The 24567-nt window shown below is 38.8% G+C and overlaps 1 protein-coding gene across 1 annotated transcript; it reads left to right on the forward strand.

Annotated features, from left to right (window-relative positions):
- Window positions 1–2725: 2725 nt before the first annotated feature.
- Window positions 2726–22959, forward strand: LOC144526935 (MAM and LDL-receptor class A domain-containing protein 1). Its single transcript, XM_078264693.1, has 39 exons — window positions 2726–2798; window positions 3958–4091; window positions 4213–4384; window positions 4694–4813; window positions 5186–5340; window positions 5426–5521; window positions 5799–5889; window positions 5980–6099; window positions 7585–7687; window positions 7774–7924; window positions 8041–8260; window positions 9119–9242; window positions 9683–9812; window positions 9956–10034; window positions 10140–10295; window positions 11010–11135; window positions 11244–11459; window positions 11545–11664; window positions 12052–12213; window positions 12327–12418; window positions 13124–13291; window positions 13409–13606; window positions 13726–13834; window positions 14684–14806; window positions 14942–15041; window positions 15242–15401; window positions 16022–16136; window positions 16313–16456; window positions 16771–16958; window positions 17304–17469; window positions 18612–18830; window positions 19182–19360; window positions 19686–19923; window positions 20148–20307; window positions 20404–20518; window positions 21197–21317; window positions 22314–22410; window positions 22530–22605; window positions 22700–22959. The coding sequence occupies exons 1-39, from the start codon at window positions 2735–2737 to the stop codon at window positions 22799–22801; spliced, it is 5409 nt and encodes a 1802-aa protein (XP_078120819.1). The 5' UTR covers window positions 2726–2734; the 3' UTR covers window positions 22802–22959.
- The last annotated feature ends 1608 nt before the right edge of the window (window positions 22960–24567 follow it).

A 24567-nucleotide genomic window follows, 5' to 3' on the forward strand; every position in this document is an offset into this window, starting at 1 on the left:
CTTTTTGTATCTATTCCTTTGCTGCAGCACAGAAAGGAAACAGAAAGAGGACATTTGGTACTAAACAGACAATAGCGGTTGAAAATAACACTGAATTAGCTTTAGAATGGGATCTCTATTTGTTGCCAGTATGGACTGGAGGACTGATGCTTAATAACTCTTTTAACATACATAATGTCATGTAAGTATTTTTTTCTTTAAGTTTATATATTATGTGTAGATTAGGACATTTAGCTCAGCTTTGTCACCAGAGACGCTTAGTATTTTGAGATAAGTCCGACTTCCTCAATCATACAGTACGTAAAAGACAAAGCTATGTAGAAATCACACAGGTTGACTTATAAATTCAAATTCATTTGTCATTCTGAGTGACAGGTGATTTTTGAGGCGGTCGTTGGTCATGGACCGAGGAGAGATATCGCCATCGACGATCTCACTGTCCTGAATGGCGCCTGTCCCCCGTCAGGTTAGTGGCTGCTCTAAACTTTTAACTTTAGAGTTAAAATGAAAGAAAATTGATTATATGAAAATTAGTGTCTAGTGTTTGGAAGGGTTTTTTGTAACTTGTGGATGTTATTCCTTGCAGGTTTTTGTGACTTTGAAATGGACTTCTGTGGTTGGGTGAACAATCCTCCAGCAGAGTTCGGAGTGGACTGGGACTGGCTCTCGAGTGGCAGTGATGGTCAGCTTATTCCACCAAGGGACCACTCCACAAATTCTGCTTTGGGTAAGTCACAACACACATACCTTAACTACCTGCATCATTGTGAGTGTGGTATTTTGTAACCCTTTGCTAAGTGTCACCCCGTCTCTCACTCCCCCCTTTCCTGTCCATTCACTGTCAGGTCCGTATTAAGACAATGTGGTGCCCCTGGGCACTATACCTCAAAGCCCCCCCACCCTCAACTTATCCAACTACATACATGTAGGCATATGAGCAGTGAGCACTATATTCAAACTTTCTCAATTCAAAAAGCCAAAATCAATACTATATATTGCAGCATTGTGGGTAGGTGAAATATGTATTTTTCCGACTTTATTTCACGGGCCCTGAAAGCAACTCCTCTGGTCAAAAACTTTCAAAAGCATCATGGGAAAGCTAAAACTGCTTAAGCATCACAGCTAACGACAATAAAAGGACCTAAAATGAATAAGATATGGAAAAAAAGACTATCAATATTAGATCTAAGAATATGGATTTATTGCACAAAGTCCTCTGAAAGAAATACGAGTTCTAGGAAAAGAAGCGCAGACTGTGGACCGGTCTTTTACACTTCTCTGCTTACTGAATAAAACTACGTGGTTGGGCGCAACCAAGTTTCACCCAGAGGTGGGGGGGTTTGTGTGAAAAAAAATGTTCTTTGCTTGCCAGTTACATTGAATCAAGAAAGCCAACCACTTATTATTTTTATAACAGATAATGTTTTACATTCATCATTATGATAACATTTTTGGGTGGGTTAAACTGGCCACTTTTGATTATTGTTAAACCCCCTGCCCCATCCCCCAAATGATACATTTGTGCATACCTGTGGACCAACTCAACTCTGCAGATTGGGGAGGGGGAGTGATAGTGGTCATGTAATATTGATTTATTTATAATGTATTATTATTATTATTATTATTATTATTATTATTGTGAAATTAGTGTTCATAAACGAGTAATGTATGGTCTTTCAACAATTTCAAGTGAATAATATAACAATTGACGGAAAATATTGTTAAAACTTGTGTCATGTGGTGCCCCCCCACTGGTTGTGAATGGTTGGTGCCCCTGGGCACTGGCCCAAGTGCCCTTATGGATAATCCGGGCCTGTCCACTGTCACTATCGAATAAAGGGAAAAGCCCCAAAAATAATCTTACAAAATGTTTCAAGTCTGTCTTTAATGAACAATATAAACATTGAAATAGGTTGTGTTTGCAGTAACCATTGATCCTGTTTATACTGGCCATTTAAAAACCACGTCCTAATGTGTTTCAATGTAAGTGATGGAGGACAACAATTACAGTCCTTCCGTAGATAAGGCTAAAGACGTCTGAGTTTGACTAAATAAGTGGATATATTCCAAAGTCACAGTCTTATTAGTATAAAATTCTCTCTTTGTCATGTCCACGGACAGTGGTTCCTTGTTGAGCTTCGGTAGAGGGATACTAACATTGAGAAGCAATTTCAAACTTTCAAATTTTAAAGATACAGTAACTTTGGAAGATACCCAGTTGATTCATCTACCTCAGACTGCTGCAGCCTTATATTAACTTCAGATAAACTTTAATTAAGACACTTTTGCACAGAACAAGGACTGTATATTTTGCCCCCATCACTTACATTAGAAACTGATCTCTTAATGGCCAGTATGAATGGGAGGAATTATTATAGCAAGCTAAAGCTGTTTCAATGTTCATATAGGAACCTACCATTTAAATGTTTCAACACTTGTCAGTCAAGCATTCAATACTTCAATACCTCAATTTATAGACCAACTGGGAATGTATAAGTGGGGTAAGCGTCTGAGTAAGATGCCTCTAACCCTTGTGATTAATGGAGCCTTTCAGACTTCAGGTGACTGAATATAGATATAATGTAAATCTGAAACACACGTGCACGTGCAGGATGCTGTTGGAAAATGATTCTCCTGGATATTTTATGTTTTCTCTCTCTCTATAGGCCACTTTGCATTCTTCACATCCTCAAAATTTAATAAAGAAGAAATTGCCCAACTGGAGAGTGAGACAATGGAGGGGGTAGAGCGAGCTTGCCTGGAGATCTGGCACTACAGCAACGGGTGGTTACATGATCGTGAGTACAGTCTTTTCTGCTGTCAATAACTTGAAACTCAATAAGCATTGGTTTTGTCATTTGAAGGTCACCATTGTTAAAACATGTTTAAATTGTTTTGGAAGAGTTAATGTTTTTTACATCTATTTTTACAAACATTGTAAAGTTATATTTGGTGGTTGGTAATTTACTGTAAACGCTGTTGAAACTGCAGCCAAATATAACCCAGACAACAAAATGTTTACTCTGTTCAGCCAGATTTAGTTTCAACTTAAACATATCTTTTGACTCGCAAATCTCCAAATTAAACTATTTTACAAGAATTTTTCTGCCAAGATAGCAGCACCACATAGAACATAAAACATAGAGGTTACAAAACATACAGACATATGGTGAATTATATATATGAAGAATAACCAAGAATAACCAAGAATCTCAAAACAAGATCAATCAAACTAAACAATCTCCAAATTAAACTATTTTACAAGAATTTTTCTGCCAAGATAGCAGCACCACATAGAACATAAAACATAGAGGTTACAAAACATACAGACATATGGTGAATTATATATATGAAGAATAACCAAGAATAACCAAGAATCTCAAAACAAGATCAATCAAACTAAACAAATAATGATAAAATAACTAAGATAACGGCAATAAATACGAGACATGCAGTTGATTAAAAATAAATAAGGACAATTGATTTAATAGTGTGATTAACAGTGGCAATTATAGTCACAATAAAGATAATGGAACTACAGTACGACTAGAAATAGTATTTGTAGTAGTTCATGAAACATAAATGTAAACATATCATACTTTCAGACTGTGGAATAAAATTAATTACCTAACTACAAAGCAACTAAAGTGGGCATAAAAGAGGAAAATGTATGTTACGGGTCCTAATGGGATAACCAGTAAAGGTGTATTGCAATTTACTGTATTACAGCACTTATATTACACAGCACACAGTGCATATATGCATGCAAAAAGGGGGCCTACAAATAAAATGATGCAAATGCCAGCATGAGGTCTTATAACTGAGAGGGCTTCTGGTTATGCATTGGTGCTCTAATCCTCATGTTTGTGACTGATTGAATCATCAAGAAGAAGAAACATTCTCAAAACCTCCAATAAACACAAATTTCGACTTGATGATGAATTTTGGTGCTTCCAGATCCCTCATTCATTACACTGACAGTGTTTGTGAATGAGACTGCTGGACTGCATCCTGTGTGGAATACAAGTGGATATATGACTGACAGGTGGATCCAAGACAGGGTGGATTACAATGCATCAGGGCGTCACCAGGTAAGGCGAAATATATATAATGTATAATATGTATAATTTCAAAATAAACCCTGTTAACGTTTCTTGAGAAAAAAAATATATCAGTGCATATTTCTAGATGAACTTTCATCCTTTATCACAGATTATTTTACAAGCCAGTTATTCTGCCTCAATGGACATAAGCTTTGCCCTGGATGACGTCCACATCATCAGGGGCAGGTTTTGTAATGACATTATCCCAACCACCACTCCGAACCCTGCCACCACGACCACCACTGCTCCTGCCTCCGCCATAGACTGCACTTTTGAGCAAGGTGACTCATCAAACAGGGGAGACTGTGAATCGTCTCATATCGTCTTTCATAAAGTATCAAGGTCAACATTTGATTGACTCAATAACTGAATACCAAATGGAAGTTATACGATTTTTTTTAGCTACAGTAGACTAATACTAAATTACTTAATACTGTAGCTGTTAATGTGAACTGAATATCTCCATTGTTCTGGGGATATTTGAGTTTTACTTAAGGCCATTTGGATATTTGCATACCTTGGGTAAAAATGATATTGCCTACGTTACAAATAAAGTATTTTAATATTTAAAATGATATCTTGTAAAACAGGTCTATGCAGTTGGGTCCAGGATGTCAGTGGTGATTTGAACTGGACTCTCAGTAGTGGACTTCAAGTGGACCAGCCATGGGATGGACCTCAGTATGATCACACTGTTGAAAATAACCAAGGTATTGACTATTGACGATAACATAAGCACCGACACAAGAAGTATTTGATTAACACTGGAAGTAAATGACAATTTGTCGGAAATACAAACAATTTCAAGACATTGCCTTTGGTTCTAAAAAAATGTGAAGGCCATTTTTCCCAATTTTCTGACATCTATGGACTAAAATGTTTAATATTATAATCAAAATAATATCAGAGTTAGTTGCAGCCCTATACATTATCACGTATTGCTAGATGTCAGCATGTGTTTAAATAAATAACCTATGAGTTGAATTGCAGAACTGCCATGTCAAAGAATCTAGTGCTATGCTGTCTTCAGTGTTTTGCTTCACTGTCTGGCAGCCCTCTCTGAGTTTTCTTTGTCCACCAAGGCTTCTATTTACTGTTGAATGGATCTGGATCTAAGGATGGGGAGAGAGCAGCCATCTCTGTTCCTGTCATCAATCTTACATCACATATCTGTGTTGGATTCTGGTACTTCATGCTCGGGCCTTCAGTGTCCACCCTTGACCTGATGGTTAAGACAGTATGTACTCTAGTTAGTACTACTTCAAACTACTTCTGTTACAGGCATCAGTACTTTTGAGCTGTAATGACTTGCTTTGTTCTAGAATTCATCTGAGCTGTTAGTCTGGACTCGCCAAGGGACCCAGAATCCAGAGTGGATTAACGCACAAGTAACCATCAACATGACCAACACAACACAGGTAAAATTAAACTCAACCACATATTTACAGTTTAAAAAAAACTCAGTTTTCTCTCGTGGACAAACGATGTAATGGCAGAAGTGTTTTTAAACCATCTTAAACATATCTTCTTATTTCTGCAAGGAAGTTTCTTGTTACATCAATTTCAATAACAATTTCTTATCTATCGATATATACAAAATACCAATATACTGTATATACAATAAGCTAATATTGGCTGATTTATTCGATTTAAACACACCTTGTCTTTCTTATATTAAATTCTTTATGTCCACAGGTCATGTTCACTGGTCATAGAAACACCAACAGTAAAGGATTCATTGCCATTGATGACATTACAGTGAGGGAGGGGGCCTGCAGAAATCAGAGTATGTAAACACAGACTACCATTGATGTTCACAGGAAGACTAAACATACAGACATTATTAAAACTTTTCCCTTTTTTTACACCATTTTAGATCCGTGTGGGTTTGATTCCAGCTGGTGCGGCTTTGAGAATGTTCTCAATCATAAGGGTCACTGGGGTCGCAAAAGAGGCACAACATATCAGGTGGATCACACTTATGGAACTGAAAATGGTGAGTAGAAAACTGTTGTCTTCATGCTGAGATTATGTGAATGTGGTCTCACCACAACAAGATGAAGGTTATAATGTAAAGTGAATCAATAGGTCAAAAGTTATGCTTATATATTTGAGGTTGGGTCGCAATATAACTCTGAGGGGTTGCAAGATGATAACCAATATAGGAAATGGGGGAAAAACATATTTCTGCTACATTTTCTAACTTGTGGTTTTCTTTATTGCAAAATAACAGGCTTACCTCCTCCAGTATCTAAAAATTATTGTGATGAAACAATCTGGGAAGAGAACCTTACTCTTTGGATAATCTGCTTGTTTAGGAATCCCTGTTTTAGAGTATGCAGTATATGCTAAAGCTTATAAAACAACAATTAAAGCATAAATGTTTTGTTTTTTTTAGCCACATTAGTGTCGTGGCTCTAAAGATGGCAATGTTGTTTGGTCGCCTCCACTACTTTGGTCCAAAGTGAAATGTCTCAACAACTATCGGATGGATTGCCTTGAAATGTTGTACAATATTCATGGTTTCCAGAGAATCAATCCCACTGACTTTGGTGATCCTCTTACTTTTCATTTCCATCATTCTTAGCTGTACTTTGTGTTAAGTGCTAATAAGTATATGTTAGCATGCTAACACGGTAAACTAAAATGATAAACATGGTAATCATGAAACCTGCTGTTAGTATTGCCATTGTGAGCATGTCACCATGCTGATGTTAGCATTTAGCTGACAGTAACACTGTCTGAGTAGAGCATCAAAGAGCAGCTATCATGGCTGTAAACTTGTAGACTAGTCTTGTTTGCTCATTTGTAGTCTCGCTTTGCCAGACCACCCACATACTGCGGAGCGAAGGAGGGTCTGGCTACTCCACACAGAATTACGGGATGGGAGTAAAAACGTGCTCTGGTTTATTGGCATTTCTTTACACCAATCACAATCGTCATGGGCGGTGCTAAGCACCGGACGGGGCCGCTGCAAAATAATCGTGTGAGAGAAAATTCATATTGGACAGATAGTCTAGCTAGCTGTCTCAATTTTACAATGCAGAGATCTGAGGAGCAGTTAACCATAGTCCTCACAAATCCACCGGAGTTTAAAAACAAAACAAAAAAGAAAGCGGAAGGAAATGGAAATCAGCGAAAATACATGCATCCGGCTTAATTTCGAGCAATCCCGGAAGTGGAACGTCAAGCTCATTTGATACATGTTCCCAGTACTTTGTTTTTACAGTTCCCTTGTAGTGATTCAATTCATAATACATCTACTGTAGCTTTGAGACTACTGAGGTGAGGAGAAAAAAAATGCAAATATAATTAAAGCATAATTTACAATGAGCAAAATTATCTAAAGCATCAGTCTTCAATCACGCGCAAGATGTCAGGCAATTATCCTGGAAATGTACCTCCGTTGATCCACTCTAGTCTTGTTCGAGCTCTAAAACCTGACTGTTTTAAAAGAGCTCTAACCTTGTCTTTGTCGTAGGCTTCTACATGACTGTAATGATATCAAACTCTACACAGACTGAAGAAGCTCAGCTGCTCACACCTGAGTTCACCTCAGCCACAGAGATATGTGTGCGCTTCTGGTGAGTGCAGTGCTGCCATCACACCCATTTATACACAGTTGTCTGATGCAGATTTTAATGTTTGTGTATCTACTGTATTTGTTGAGGTACTGGATACCTGCTGGGTCTTCTAACAGCCTTGCCGTGCATGTGCTGCGGAGCGGAGAGCCGAGTGATGCGCTTTGGCAGCGATCTGGAGCAGCCTCTTCAGGCTGGGAGGTGTCTGAGGTCACTGTGTCCTCCCCGGCAAACTACCACGTAAGCCATTTTTTACAACAATCCCTTTCCTCACACTCTCTGCCAATCAAACTGGATTACATATTTTAGTCATTCCACTAAGCCTGCTTCCTAAAACAGTTTATGTCTTTCACCAGGTCATGTTTAAAGCCTTCCATGTGCAAGGCACCAACTCTACAGTGAGGTTAGATGATATTTCTGTAAGGGATGGGGCTTGCAGTCCTCCAGGCAGTTGTGACTTTGAGTCCGGACAGTGCACCTGGGTCAACATCCCCAAAGAAGATGGACATGACTGGGTGTTGGCCCGTGGAGGCTTCCAGGGTCCACCGACAGACCACACCACTCAGACCCCAGAGGGTACGACTTTTGATATAACTCAATATAGTAAGATAAACATGGACATGCATCTGCAGTAGAAATTCCAGCTTCACCCAGAGATCCCACTAATAGGGGAGCATATTCCTCAGATTATATTTATATATATATATATATATATATATATATATATATATATATATATATATATATATATATATATATATATATATGCCCCAGTAAAATGATCTTTCAAGACGAACAAATAAATGAAAAAGTCTTATATCATATCCAACTAAATCTCAGGAGTAAATGTAGTGAATGTTGGTAATGATCTGAACTCTGGTGGGCAACATTTGAAAAAGTGATAAGCCTCAAGAAATAATTGAATATAAAGTTAGCTCCTATTTAGCACAACAACCACTGATGTTGCAAATCTATAAATTATTAATATGAGCCACTGTAGCGGCTGTTTAACTGAAATAGTCAGTTACTTATTAACTTCCCTTTTTATCTGTGACTTATGTCCTGTTGCTGACATTACCTCCTCCCTGTCTCACAAACAATGTGCTTATGTCTGGTATACAAAAGCAACTTAAAACTGAGAAAGCTTTGAAATCATTAGAAATTATCATCTTTCAACATTGATATCGCTGCACTCAGAGTTTGAATAGTTTAAACAGTCAAATTTAGCAGCACTGAGAAGCATATACACATGGTATTTGGTTTGCACTGAAAACAAGTCTCTTTTAAGACATTTGTGCATCTAGCTTACACATTTAAATGTGTTGCCCTTTTGATGTATACCCTCCTGTTTTTACCTCAAGTATTGCAGAGGCTTGCAAAATATGTCTATTTTTTCACTATTATTTTATTTAATAGTCTTATTTTTGCATTCAGGTTGGTTCTTGGTGAGCTCATCACTGCACCAAAACCGCAGCAGTGTAGCGCAGGTATTGTCAGAATGGATCCAACTGAGAGACACCACCTCCTGTCTTACCTTATGGTACCATATGGACAGCAGGTCAGCACCCTTTTAAACACCATACAGTATGTGACAATGCAGAGGATGCACTTTATCCTGTTTAGTTTCCTTACTAACTTCCTCCGAAAGTGTGCACAAATGTCATTTAGACATGAATCACCTGCCCCCACTTTGTGCAAGACTAAAAAATACTCTGTGGCAGAGTTCACTCTTTACAAAGGTCTGTGTGAGTTGTATGAAAAAGACCTAATGTCAATTTTAAACAAAACAAAAAGTTTCAAGCCATAAACAACCTGAAAATAGGATCCATGTAGAATATATAAAATAAAAGCCCAAATAAAACAAGGAATAGTTATTCAATTATTATTTCCAGGATTTCCCTTTATTAAACTGATAGAAGTTCAAAGAGGTTTGCAAATATGCTAAACTAATTTTGACTGAAGCTGTTTTCACAAAAACATGACGTGTCTGTTTGTCAGTGACTCAGGGACGTTAAAGGTGCACATGCGTTCAGGGCCATCGGAAGAGGATCTGATGTTCAACAGTAACAGCAGTGAACGCGGTTGGACCAGGTTCTCTAAGTCTGTAGAGAAGGGCAAACCTCTCCAGGTAATCCAAAATAGGTTTCATGGTAGAAATAATAATAATAATAATAATAATAATAATAATAATAATAATAATAATAATAATAATAATAATAATAATAAGAGAAAGAACGGATATTTTTATCAATGATATTCACTGATCCTCAGCTGCTGATCGAAGCAGAGACTAACAACAGAGGATTTATTGCCATTGATGACATCAGTGTCACACCAGGCCTTTGTCAAGGTAATGATGGATGGATGGCGTTTTTTATTTCTGTAGTTTATTCTTCAAATATGTTTGACGATATTTAAATAAAAAATGAGTGAAACCGTTTTCTTTTTCTGATAGTAAATGAAACAAGTTTGGGATTTGTGGGTTGCTCATTTGAAAATGGCACATGTGGCTGGGAGGACATCAGCGTTGGTCAGTGTGAATGGATGAGAGGAAGGAATGCTACGGGGAACACTGGACCCTCTGTGGACCACACAGTGGGCACTGAACTGGGTAAGGCCACACACTAACCCAGACTGGCTATCTCAGACTCTATAGATTCAAATCCATGGCCTTTCTCTAGACCACACACACCTTTACAACACTTTACAACAACTGTTTCATGGGTAAAAGAAGCTGAATAAGCTGAATAGTTTCCCCTTTTACAATATGTGTGGTAGCAATGTTGGCTGTGGGTAGCGTTAGCCACAGTTTTTACATCCTTGTTTTGTTCTGGCGTGGATTTTAATGCTTATGCTAAACATGAAAATGTTTTTTTTACTGAATTATGTTGTTAGGTCAACTGCCATAAAAATATAAAAAACAACCTAAAAATATAATGCATATTTTTGGTTTAGCACTACCCAATATAAACCTCTGAAACAGGAACGAATCATGCTGCCTCCCTGTCAAAAGGTCCCCAAGAACACAGCAAGAAGAAACAGCTTAAAACATCCAATCACTCCCTGTATTGCATACTAAGTTTCATTTCAACTGAAAATTAAGGAGGTTTTTTATGTTTAAGCTGCAAAACTGTGAAAAAAAAAGCTGCAAAACTGCAATTCTCTTTACCATCATGCTAAAACCTCTTGCCCTCACTTTTCCGGCCCACGTCAATTTGGTAGATCTACCATTGCTTCATAATTTATACTGCCATGGTTTTACAGTACTGACTGTGTATAGAAAGAATAAAGGCTAATGCGTTGTGTTCCTATCTGTTTATTCCAGGTTGGTACATCACAGTAATGCCTGACCGAGGAGATCAAATTAGCCCTGCTGCCATGCAGAGTCCCACCATGAAACAGGCCAGCACCACCTGCACACTACACTTCTACTACAACATGTATGGAGAGGGTATGTTTTGCATATTCAAGTGTGTATGTGCAGTCTTTAAAATCACATGTTCTTGCTCTCTTCATATGTGAATCTGCATGCAATCTTTAACTCTGTACATTGTTACAGACGTAGAGGAGCTGAATGTGCTGCTAAAGGAGGGCTCCAGAACCACCTCACTGTGGTGGCTAACTGGTAACCATAGAGATGTGTGGCATCACGGTGAGGTAACGGTTGGTCGAATCCCTCAGGACTTCACCATCCTGTTTGAAGCCTCCAGGACCTTTAACAGGCCTGGACACATTGCCGTTGATGACATAGATTTTACCAACTGCACCCTGCCTGGTAGGCTACCTGCTCTACATGCACAGCTGGCCTCTTTTTTCAAGCTGATATACATTCATGAAATATGTTTTGGTTTCCTTGTCAGAGCCCCAGCCTGTGTGTCCAGAGAATATGTTCATGTGCAACAACAGTGTGTGTGTGGAGCACAACCAAGTGTGTGACTTCAGTGATGACTGTGGGGACTGGTCTGATGAGAACAACTGTGGTGAGATTTCACAAATGTTGAATGGCTAAATATGTTCAAAATACTGAATGCACTGGTAGGGTAAATTCACATACATACAGTCATACAGGCACTCCCTGTGTACTTCCCCTGGTTCTGAACATTGTTTCATAATTTCAAAAAAGTACATAGATAGATATTGACTAAGAGAAATTAATATTTAAACTTGTAAGCATTAATAATGAATGAATTATTCTGATTTGTATGATTTGTGTCAATAAAAATATAATGGTATGTGATTTTACTTCATGTGCAAGTTTGTATGGCTTTTTTTTAATCTATGACACATTCATAGAGCTGCAACAATTGTCTTGTCTTGCAATTTGTCTACCTCTTACTCCCTTTTACCTGATAATAATAAAAATCTAGATCAACAAGGTGTTGTGGAGCGTTGCGGCTTTGAACAAGGTCTGTGTTTCTGGGCGCAAAGTGATGTGGACACACCTGGAGCTGAGTGGACGCAACACAAAGGACAGGAAGCCTGGCCCAAAGATGGGCCTCCCAGGGATCACACCCAAAACTCTGCTGCAGGTATTAGAACATCTGAGCTGCTTGGCATTGAGATAATCCTCAGGGGTCTTGACTCTGAATAACTCACTACATGGTTAATATTCTTTAATTCATTTTCTAATTTCATTATACAGGTCACTATGTCATCCCTGGGACTCACCTGACTGCAAATGGTCAGTCATCAGAGATTCTCTCCAAAACTTTGCTACCCAGCGCCCACTGCACTGTGAGTATACAAAGGTGCATGTAGCATATTACATTTTAAAATCTTATGAAAGAGATGACTAAATGTGTGCAAGTTACAGTAACATGGGTGGCATCCTGACAGGCTGACAACAATGCATATAGATTGAGTAATTAATGTAGTAACAGCCTGACTAAGAATGCTAACATGCTAATTATTAGCAGGTGTAATGTTTACCATGTTCACCATCTCAGTTTAGTCTGTTAGAATGCTAAACATTTGCTGATAGGCACTCAACACAAAGTGCAGCTGAGGATGTTGGGAATGTCATAAGTTTAACAGATACTTTGCCATAAACCAAAGTAATGGATTTCAAATTTTAAACCTGATGATGGTACTAGATAAAAACTTAAGGGATCACCAAAGTTATTAATAACAATATTTCAATCTCTCTATTTTTTGTCTTACTTATCTGGCACAGCACAAATACAAATTTCTAAACGTTTCTGAATATGTTACAGTAAGACCTTGCTGTGTGTGTGTGTGTGTGTGTGTGTGTGTGTGTGTGTGTGTGTGTGTGTGTGTGTGTGTGTGTGTGTGTGTGTGTGTGTGTGTGTGTGTGTGTCTCTGATTTACAGTACATTAATAAACACCCTTGCAGGGTTGATCACATTTCTACTGTTTTTAAAGCATGTCATGACCTTCTTTTCTATTCATCTATTCACTGTGATGACTCTGTCCATGAAGGTGAGATTTTTCTTCTTCAGCCTGGATGATGCTACAGCCAGACTGACAGCCCAGTCCAGGACGCTACAGTCTGGTAGTGACGATGCTGTGTTATGGCTCAGGGAAAACTCACAGAGCTACAGCTGGCAGAGAGCAGATTTCACCTTCTCCTCCTCACACAATAGCCAGGTCAGTGAGGACACAGACAGTTAATATATTGATATTTGAGCGCTTCAGTCAACCAGGGCCTCGTAAAAAGTAGCAACAAGGTCAGAATGTAGTTTTGTAAGATTGCCTCCTTCTCAGATTGTCTTCAGATATGAGCGAGGTGATGGTCAGAGAGGGCTGGTTGCGCTGGACGACATCTCTTTCTCCAAGGAGTGTGTATTTGACCCTGAGAACACCAAACTGCCTAACACATCAACCACCTCTGCCCCACCTACATCCTCTAACACACCCACTTCTCCAGCCTCAAGCTCAACTGCACCAACCCACCCCTGTCAGGTAAACTACTTGACATAGGAAGCTCATGCCTGCAAAAGTAAATTCTGTGAAACATGAAGTAATCCATAAAAAACCTGTTTAAAATAATCAAATAATGTTCTCTTTTTTTGGTGTTGCAGGATAATGAGTTTTTCTGTTGGCGGTCAGCTGGAAAAGTGTGTATTCTGGCTACTTTACAGTGTGATTATCATCCAGACTGCCCACAGGGGGAGGATGAGGATGGCTGTGGTGAGCTGCTTGTTGCTTTGACTGACTTCTATCATTTTGTCAGCAGCAAACAATGTCTTACAATAACAATTACATTTTCCCTCAGGTGGAGGCGCAGACCTCCACCAAGGCATGCCCTATCTCACAATGTTAATGGAGTGTGAATTTTCCCAGTGAGGAACACATTTTTCCAATTATTCGGAAACCACATAAATGCAGCATCTCACAATATTACGAGAGTAAAATAATTAAATAAGTGTACCCGCCCTGTGATTCGGATCCGCTCAAAAATGTTATGGGTTCTTCCTTGGCCCATGCTACACCCTTCCATAAAGTTTCATGAAGATCTGGCAAGACATTTTTCTGTAATCCTGCTGACAAACAAACAAACAAACCAAGCCGAAAACATAACCTCCTTGGCGGTGGTATTAGTTATACAGATATAATGCATAATGAGAAAATGATTAGGAAAGTCAAAAAGTGTGGTTTTATTACATACATTTTTGCTCAGCGCAATCTAATCTTCAACACCTTTATATTTCACCAAAAGAACTTGTATGTGGTAAGTTGTGTTGACAGCTGTGCCAATCTTTTTTTTTTGTTAAGATAAGATAAATTATATTATATAATTATATAAAATGATTGTACTGGTTCACTCACAGAGAGGCCAACCAACTATACCACAATACCAAGTTTTATTTAAAGTTCATACTTATATTAGCGACAGACTTTTCTTCTTCTCTGTTGCACAAAATGTCACAAAAGCAGATTATTTTAAAACATTTTCTCAAAAGCATCTAATTCATGAACCAATATTCACCTCCCTTTTTTTCCCAGCAGTATTACTCACGCCTTGCCTTAAACTTTCAGGCCGGTGCACATTTGAGAGTAACCAGTGCCAATGGGCTGACACCAGTGATGGACAGAGTAGGTGGCAGAGACAGAAAGCCAGTAACAACACTGAGCCGCCAACTGATCACACTACAGACACAGGTGATTCTGAATAGTTTATTGATTCTAATGGTCCCACAAGACAAGGATATAAGAGATAAAATGTTAGATGAAAAACTACGCTCGGCATGTTTAAGAGTCAACTTTGTTGATTCAGGATGTTTCCCTCGTTCTCAGGCTACTTTATGAGAGTGAAATTCAGTCAGGGGTCCACACAGAGTGAAGCCAGACTTCAGAGTCCCCCACTCCCCCCGTCATCCCCCTACTGCCAGATTGTGTAAGTGATAACCACGGCATTGATGGCCACATTTCTCTTAATATCATCCCTATGGTCTGTAAAATATTTGATTCGATACATAGTTGAATATTTAAAATATGAATTGCTCAATGCTCCCCACCGCCCTAGTCTTTTTACCATGCAACCCTCTTCCCAATCCAACACCCTCCCCTTCTTCCTTCCTTCTTTCCTGATCGCAGGTTTCACTTCCACATCAGTGCAGAGAGTGCTGGGTCACTCAGAGTGCTTATGCAGCAAGCTGAGGGGGGTGAAGCAATCCTGTGGTCACGCAGTCAAAACACTGTCTCCCATTGGACCCCAGAGTATCTGCCTCTAGGTCTGCACCAGCAGCATTATAAGGTGCGTGCTTGTGTATCCATTGAGAACGGTTAGGCTTTAATCCTAATGAAAGGGACATACAGACGAGTGACAAGAAAACAAACTATTAAATGAGTATAGAAACATTATGGATGAAGAGGCTTGCATACAGGGCACGAGGGCTCACTGCATGGTTTGATGAGCATGAAAATTATGTGAACCATGTAATTATGATACGGCCTTCACAATCACCACATCTCAATCCAATACAATGACTTGATTGTCATGGCAGGTTGTGAACATTTTCACCAACCACTGAATATGCAGGTAGACTTTACTGCAGGATTATTGTATTGGACTGCATTCAATTGACTGTAGCTATATTACTGTCACAGCCTGGCTCATAAGGCACCATGACAGAATGGGAGACTCACAATTTTGTTGTACAAAGCAATTAATTAAGAAACACTAAACAGAAAAAGAGTACGGGATGTGAATATCAGTAGTTTTAGTAGGGTAGGGTGAGGATGGTGTGTAAATGTTGAAAACTGCATTACATTTTCCAAAATATGTGCAGGGTGTTTAGAGTGCAATGCAATGTTTTCTTTGTTGTGAGGAAACTAATCCTTTAAAATCATAAATGTTATAATTTCAATTCTTAGGTTTGGTTCAGTAGCATGAATAAAGTGACTCAGACAGACACTACTGCTGGAGATCACATTGTTGCTGTGGATGATATCTCTTTTCTAAACTGTGAAAAATCATACCAACCACCAGGTAAGTAAGGTTTCCATAAATATTACATGTGAATGTATAGGACAGTAGTAGTAGTAGTAGTTGTTGTAGTGGCATGCTTCATAAATTGTCCACTTTGTTAAAAACGTACAGGAGAGAGCATTGAGGAGAAACGTTGGCTCATTTCTTTTCTTTTTTTATTATGTTTCTCTTCTCAGCTCTGTCTGCCTGGGGCTGTTCTTTTGAAGATGGTCTGTGTGTCTGGGTTCAGGGGGCTGAAGATGATTTGGACTGGCTCAGCAGGTCTGGTCCCACAGAGACCCCCAACACTGGGCCTGCAGGAGACCACACTACCGGCAAAGGTCACTTTTATTCCAGACTATAGACTTTAGACAAGGTGTCTCCAAAACCGTTATACAAAAAACTAAATAGTAGTGTTGTCCACTTATGAATTACATTTAGTACAGAAAATACATAATGTGTTGAGATTTGTTCCTGTAATGCAAGCTTTTGTAACTGCCACTGTCACTGTGGCCAGAAGTGACCATTAATGGAAACGTATCACAAGAAGATGAGAGTCATAAAGATGAAAATGAATCATTGCTTGAATTCCTCACAGCAAGTAGACATTTCTTTCTCAGAAACATTTAGAATCACTGTCTATGTTGTTAAACAGGGAAATACCTTTACATCAAGAGTTCTCCACCAAGTCTGAAGGGAAATATGGCCCAACTGAAGTCTTCGCTGCTGCCACCTGCTGGTGAAAAAGGATACTGTTTCACATTTTGGTACCACATGTTCGGAGCTACTGCCGGCTCCTTGAGGATGCTTCTACAAACAGCTAATCCCTTGAAGAAAACACTGGTAAAAACATGCATGAAATAAGTAGTTTTTTTAGTTTATTGTATGTATTAGAGATAACAGAGGTCAGAGAAGGCCACTTCTTTGAGTCTGGACACATTACTTCCCTTTACGACAGTGTCAGAAAAACGGCTGTGAGGTGGATTGAGAAATATTTGTCACTGCTTCCACAGGCTTTTTTCTCTGTTATTATCGTTTCACATAGTTGTGAAATGCTGATTGCAAAATAACATTAATGCATTGTATAATGAGTGCAAGCTGCACAGTTTCAGTGCATTTTGCAGTGTTGCACAAACCTCCTCACATCCTCATTGTGACGAGTGAATCAGCCTCCTGTCTTTCCTGTAGGTGTGGCAAAAATCAGGAAATCAAGGGGACGAGTGGCTGCTGGTTCAGAGCCACGTGACCTTGCAGAGAGTCCACCAAGTGATTCTGGAGGCTACAGTGGGGGGAATGGCAGGAGACATAGCCATCGATGACATGTCCCTCATCAGTGGACCATGTCCTGCCTCTGGTAATAAAACTGTAGCTGGAGAAAATCACAGAAAAAACATTTAACTTTAACTAATCTTAGTTCAGTTGACCAGATGTAGTATGTAACCATTTTGTAAGTAGAAGAATGAGTAGAATAACTACAAAACGAGGGAGTCATAGCACAAGAACAACTTTTCTTCTTCTCTGTTGCACAAAATGTCACAAAAGCAATTTCAAAAGCATCTGATTCATGAACTGATATTCACCTCCCTTTTTCCCCAGCAGTATTACTCACGCCTTGCCTTAAACTTTCTTAAACTTTACAAGAACCACTGTCTCTTCCCAGTGAATCATATCCACTTAACCATATCTTCCTACTTTACTTGCTCTAGTAGGCTTGCATACTGTGGGGGAAAGAAATGTAAAAAATGTTTCCTGCCTCCCTCCTTATCTCTTATTTATTTAGTTTTTGGCATCACATTTATGTGATCAAATCGTCAGCGATAGGGATGTCTTCATACACTTACATTTAACGGATAAGTCTGGTTATTTTGTATGTTTTTCTAATCATCAATAAACCCAAGAAAGGTCCAACACCAACAATGAATAGATCCAAACTATTAAAACACATTTGTGAGCCACACTGTTGCACTGGGTGACTTGTTCCTTCATTAAGCTCAACACGGGTACTGTAGTTTATTTTGAGTCGATCCCACAGACACCGTCCTGCTGCCGTAATTTTTTTTCATGGGGATTTGATGACAACAAGAAAAAACTCCTGATAGGGCAGGATTTAAAGAAAATAATTACTAAAATACAACTGGGAGGAATCATGCAGAGGAGAAGAGATATATTACAATAGTACAAAGTACTTACAGAAAACAGTACATATAAACAACATGCAGACAGAGGATTATAAATTATCAATCACAGACCTTTTAAATTACAAATTATTATTAATCGAGGGCTTTCAGGGTCCACAGGAAAACAGGAAATCAAAGTCACAAATTCAAGAGAGATTTTTTTTAAAAGCACTGTAAGTAACCTCCTGTAAAGGCCTTGTTTAACATCCCGATTAGATTGAGTCCCATACACAGTGTTTTAGCTTTATTGAGTGCTAAACTTGAACTCTGAAAATATATGCATACTTTTTGTAATGCTTTCTAAAACATTACCCTGTAGATATGTGTGATTTTGAGGAGGGGAGCTGTAACTGGCAGCAGCAGACCACCGATGATTTTGACTGGGTTAGACAGTCGGGCTCCAACCACAACCCCAACACTGGGCCAGACAGCGACCACACCACCAACACACCCACGGGCCATTACTACTACCTGTCCTCCTCTACTGCCGACTGCGCAGGGCAGACAGCTAAAATGTCTTCACCACTGTATCCTGCAGGTGAGACAGTCACCTGTGTGTGTGTGTGCGCGCGTGCGTGCGTGTGTGCGTGCGTGCGTGTAAAATTTGTATAGTAACTCCAGCGGTCCAATAAATATAGTATATTACAGTATATACTATACAGTATACAGTACACTCTGATATCTTATTACTGGAATAAAGTACAGTACTTCAAATTTGTACAGTACTTGAGTAAATGTACTTAGTTACATTCACGGCTTTTCTCTACAACAAAACACAAATATCTGGACATTTAAGTGGTCTAAAGTGTAGAGGGGCAAAAGGCGTGTGTTGAAATACACTCTGGGTATTCCCTGTGATAATTCAGTCTTCCTTCCTCTTGCCCTTCAGGCAAAGGTGCTTGTGTGCAGCTGTGGTACCACATGTATGGCAAAGGAATGGGGATGCTGAACATTTACCAGCAGAGTGAAGAAGGGAAGCAAGCTCTGATTTTCTCTCAGACAGGAGACCAGGGCCGGATGTGGAGGTTCGCTCAGGCGTCACTTCTGCCACGGGTTCAGCCTTACAGGGTAAGTCACGAAGATCCACCCGAAACAGTTTGGTAATAATACAGAGTCATTTTGGGGACAATAGAGGGCGGTAACTCAAGTAACTCATGTTGGGTGACCTGACCCTTCAATGGTCCATGCTATTAATCTAAACAAAACATAACTCATAGATTTCTGTTGCTATAACATTTCTTCATTCCTTTGGATGTTTTTAGTCTAAGCTGTCTCAAACTGAGAATAAAATGTGGTCTAATGAGACTAAAGATGACCTCTGTAACACTGATATTAAACTATATATTTATATTTACAACAAGCAGTTTCCATTGTTACACGCTTTGTGTTTCAGATCGTGGTGGAAGGTGTGAAGGATGGCCCCACCCAGGAGGGAGACATGGCCTTTGATGATGTACAGCTGATAGACGCTCAGTGTCCTCCTCCTGGACATTGTGACTTTGAGAGCAGCATGTGTAGCTGGAGCAACCTAGGAGGAAGTGTCGACCAGGGAGAATGGCTCCGCGGCCGAGGAGCCTCCCCAAACCCCAACACTGGACCCAGTGTTGACCACACCACCAACTCGAAACACGGTAATAATATGAACATGTAACTCTGCGGTTCTATGTTTGAACAGGGTGGATGTGAGTGTGATCAAATTCAATTTATAGAGAATTACAGAAACTTGAGAAAGGATTTATAGTCAGGAAGAAAGTGAGAAATGTACATTAGTGCAGCAAACCAGCTGTACATGTTGACTATATCACTATATCATTTCTCTCATTATTTTTGAGTGATCTTGCCATATTTCCACCAGGTTACTATCTGTACGTGGACAGTTCAGTGGGCGAGTGGGGAGACATGTCCTTCCTGATCAGTGATGTGTTCCAGTCGTCCACTAGAGGCCACTGTCTGACATTCTGGTACCACATGTATGGCAACCACGTTGGGACTCTCAGAGTTTACATAAATGACAGGTAACTAGCTGTTAATGTCTGATGAGCAGCAACATTAAATATGAACTGTACTCTGATAACATTTGCAATTTAAACTTGTGCTGTCCTGTCTCATAGAAAAATGCATACTGGTGGCAATGAAGAAGGGATTCTGAAGTGGATTGATACAGTAAACAACGGAGACAAGTGGCAGGAGGCCAGGGTGTCTGTTAAACATAAAGAAGCATTCTGGGTAATTAATGAGTTTCTGATTTTTTTCCCTATTAAAACAGTATCTAGTTGAGGTCTTTTTTTTTTTTTAGATGTCTGTGAGTTTTTGACATTTTACTTCTAAACTTCTCACATGGTTTTATTTATATAACATTTAAATAATAACATTTCACAAAAAAAGGTTAGAGAAAAGAGTTCGAGATAAACAATAAAATAAAAAAATTAAAATTAAATCATTTTCCGACCCCTCAGATTTATCTTGTGACCCTTTGTAGGGGCCCGACCCCTAGCTTGGGAACCACTAGACTTAACTAGCTAACTGTATATAAAGCAGTTAAAACTAACTTATTTTGATACTTTAAGTACATTTTGCCAATAATACTTCTGTACTTTTACCTAAGTAGGATTTCTAATGCATGCCTTTTAGTTATTAAGTATTTTTGTAGTCTGAATACTTCTTCTACCAATGGTATTTGCTAGTTTGACTGAAAATCAGTTAAAGCTATTGTTCTTAAAATAGCGTGCAGGAGAATGACACTCAAACAAAGAAATTAAGCTTTAACATTCTGGACTCTTCTGATGAAATAGTAAAGAGTGACAACTTTAATTTTACTTTAACCAATAACAGCAGTGTTTACTCATGTGTATTCTGAATTTTCTGATTGCTGTGCTGAATTTGAGCTCTCTTTTTTTGTCACAGTTTGTGTTTGTGTATCAGAGGGGGATGAATACAGGTGGGGATGTTGCTCTTGATGATATCACCATCCTCCCTGGCGGCTGCTACTTAGAGCCCACCATTAACCCTCCTGATGATAAATATGGTAACCTGAGACCCTCTTTAGCTACTTCAGCTGAGCAGACAGTTATTCTTCATCATGAGAAAGAAAGAATCATGTTCTACTGCATGTTATTCTTATGAATTGTTTGACAATTTAGCTTACAAAATACCAATTACCCAGACATCATTAACCCCCATCTAGATGTTAGTGTAAACAAGTACTTGTATGAATGTATGGCTATTTTGCACTGATATGGGTTTAACTACACACTTAATCACTAAGTTTGCCCATTTTAGCAGCATTTTCCCAAAGTATATTTGTCTGCATTATTGGTTAAGCCTGGTGTTATTTCATTTTGTCTTACTGTCAACAAATCCCATGGAAAGGCCAAAACCAACAATGCGTTTGACCCTTTTTCATTCCCTGTCTCTGGCACTCGGCTCCACGCCCATTTTTTTTCCTACTTACATTTTTAAAATGTGTCACGAATGAATAATTTTATATGTATGTATGTTATAAAAAAAAAGGCTATAAAAAGGCTCAGTACATGTAAGGTCCTGATCACTGTAGTTTTTAGCAAACATTAGGCAAAGAGGAATAATGCATAATGCATGTGTTACAGACTATTTTCAGCTGCGGATTAATATATGCATTAGTGCACTAGTTTTTTACAACGGCAGAACGGTTTATGTTGGATTGACACACCAAGGATGCAGCTCATTTATGTGTTTTTAGTAGTTTTCTTCTGGAGCCCAGAAGAATAGGCTTTATCTGGCTTTGACTACACAGACAACACTTGATAGTCGGATAAATTAATTGTTTGTTTTGGTCTTTTCGAGGGTTTTGTGGATAATAAGAAAAGTATAGAAGCCTTATTCTTTAAAAAAACATTAATATTGTAACAACTTAATCAATTAATTACTAATGCAAATGCTTAAAAGTAAGGTATTTTTAAGCCTCAGTGCATGTGGGAGGTGTACAAAGTGTCAGAAAGTAGATGTCAAATGTTGTGCTTTCATCATGTTTCTCTGTCTGCAGACATGTTGTCCGTAGGTCTGGCTGTTGGTCTGACTCTGCTGGCTGGAGTCATCATCTCCACATTCCTCTTTATGCTGAACAGGAAATATAGCACAATGTACACAGTTGATTATAAATACATCAGTCATTTACATAATATATGTAATATATGTATACAAGAACACTAAAGAATGCTGGTTTATGTTGTCGGCTGACATTTCTGCTTGTGTGTCTCAGGAATCAGCCGACGATTATGAATAACGACCCAATTGAAGAGAACTCTGCGTTTGACCTCTTTGATTGCAAAATAGATGTAAGTAAACAGGATTTATTGACAAAGCATCTTGTCCAGCCTTTATAGAGCGCAGATGATAACAAACAATATATATGTGTGTGTTTCTTCCCAGGGCACACAACATGGAACTGAATTTGACTTTTCCTTATTCAACAAGCTGTACAACCCGTCGCCAAATGTAACTGACGCCACAGTGGCTTCATCTGATGCTTAGTCCAGATTAATAACTCCAGTGAAACAAACACACCATTTACCAATTTGTAAATTCTGCCTCTGCTCTTAGAGATTTTTAATTTCTATTAAAACTGTTATTTAGAAGATCAGTTTTGGCATTTTGCTGAGAACAATTAATTAAAGGATGTAATGGCAGTTCAATAATAAGTGTCAGTGACTCTTTTTAATAATGACAACTGGATTATTAATTACATAAACCTTCTCATTGCTTCTCCCTATTACAAGTCAGAGAAGCACCAAAATGATTTTGATGCTGGTATTTTATGGTAAAAAAAAAAGTCACATAATGTCGCTTTAAGTCATAATGTGGAAACAACATTGACACTAAGAAGATGTGTTGTATTTTGCTCAGAGCATTTAAACAATAGCTGTTTCCAGTATTTGGGGCTATTTCCAGTTTAAAGCTTTATATTAGTGTTGCTGCACTAGTACATTCCCCAAAACTACTCAAATATTGCTTGACCTGACTTGTTTTAGACTTAACTTTTCTAACTGATCTAGGTCACTCTACATGGACAGCAACTAACAGTTACAACCTAAAACCATATTACATGTTACATAGAATGAGCAAAGGAATTCATATGCAATACTTGCGTGTTTGCACTAAATTAAAAGTGCAAGTATTTTGTTACGATTAACCCAACATATTCATCCGCCATGTTACTGCGTATTTGACGCCAACTTGGTAAGTCGTGTAGCAAACATTTCACTGACTTTCCAAATTCATATGAATTTTCCCAGTTGGGGAGTCATTTTTCCTATTATTTCAGCACCACATGAATGTAGCATTAGTTCCGCTATTAATACAACGCCTCATCTACCCAACTACTTGACATTTTTGTCTTGATGCCAAAGAGTCACCTCCCTCTCGCTTGTTCTCACCTATGGTTCTCGCTCATATTTTTCTCTTTCAGGCAAGCACCCACACGCAGACACAGACCTGACACACACCCAGAAGAGCAGGGAACATTACACACTGAGAGCTCATGTAGACATTGTGAGAAACAGGGGAGGAAACAGAAAAGAGGATACAATCACAACTAGGTTAGGAATAGGACACAGTAATCTGATAGGCACACTTAGGGAATCGTTTTAAAATCATTTTCAGGTACCATAAACTGTAGAACGTGCTTGATGGTTACAGGAAATTCAAGTTATTTAGTCTCAGGCTCCCTCCAACAATGCACATTAAATGTATGTATCAAAGAGAAAGGATGTGATGATGGAAGAAATGAAAAGACTTACAGGAGCAGGAGTAAAGAACAAATTGGGGTGTGGTGAAAGTGGACAACGCAGAAGATCAGCTTCTTAATAAGAACAGGACTGATGAGGAAAATCTGAGATACTGGACACTGTAGAACACGTGTCAAACTCAAGGCCCAGGGGCCGGATTTTGAATTTCGATCCGGCCCGCATATCAATTTAGGTTCACAATAAATTTTGGCCCGCCTAGATGTGCGCCAAACCAATAAGATGGTAAAAATTATGCAACACTCAAAGCTGAATTTGTTAGATTTTAGGACTTTGAGACTCAGAAATCCCCACAGAACCAGTGAGTTTGCATATTAAGGCCTGTGAAACAGGTTGTTGTGAATCGGCTGTGTATGTGGTAGCTTACTTTTAAAAAATGTTTTTAAACGATTAAATAAATATAAAATATGTCGATAAACTCTACATGTCTGGCCCTTAATGTGATTCTCATTTTCCACTGTGGCCCTCAGTGAAACTGAGTTTGACACCCCTGCT

This window comes from Sander vitreus, chromosome 12 (assembly GCF_031162955.1).
Source record: "Sander vitreus isolate 19-12246 chromosome 12, sanVit1, whole genome shotgun sequence".
Lineage (NCBI taxonomy): Eukaryota > Metazoa > Chordata > Actinopteri > Perciformes > Percidae > Sander > Sander vitreus.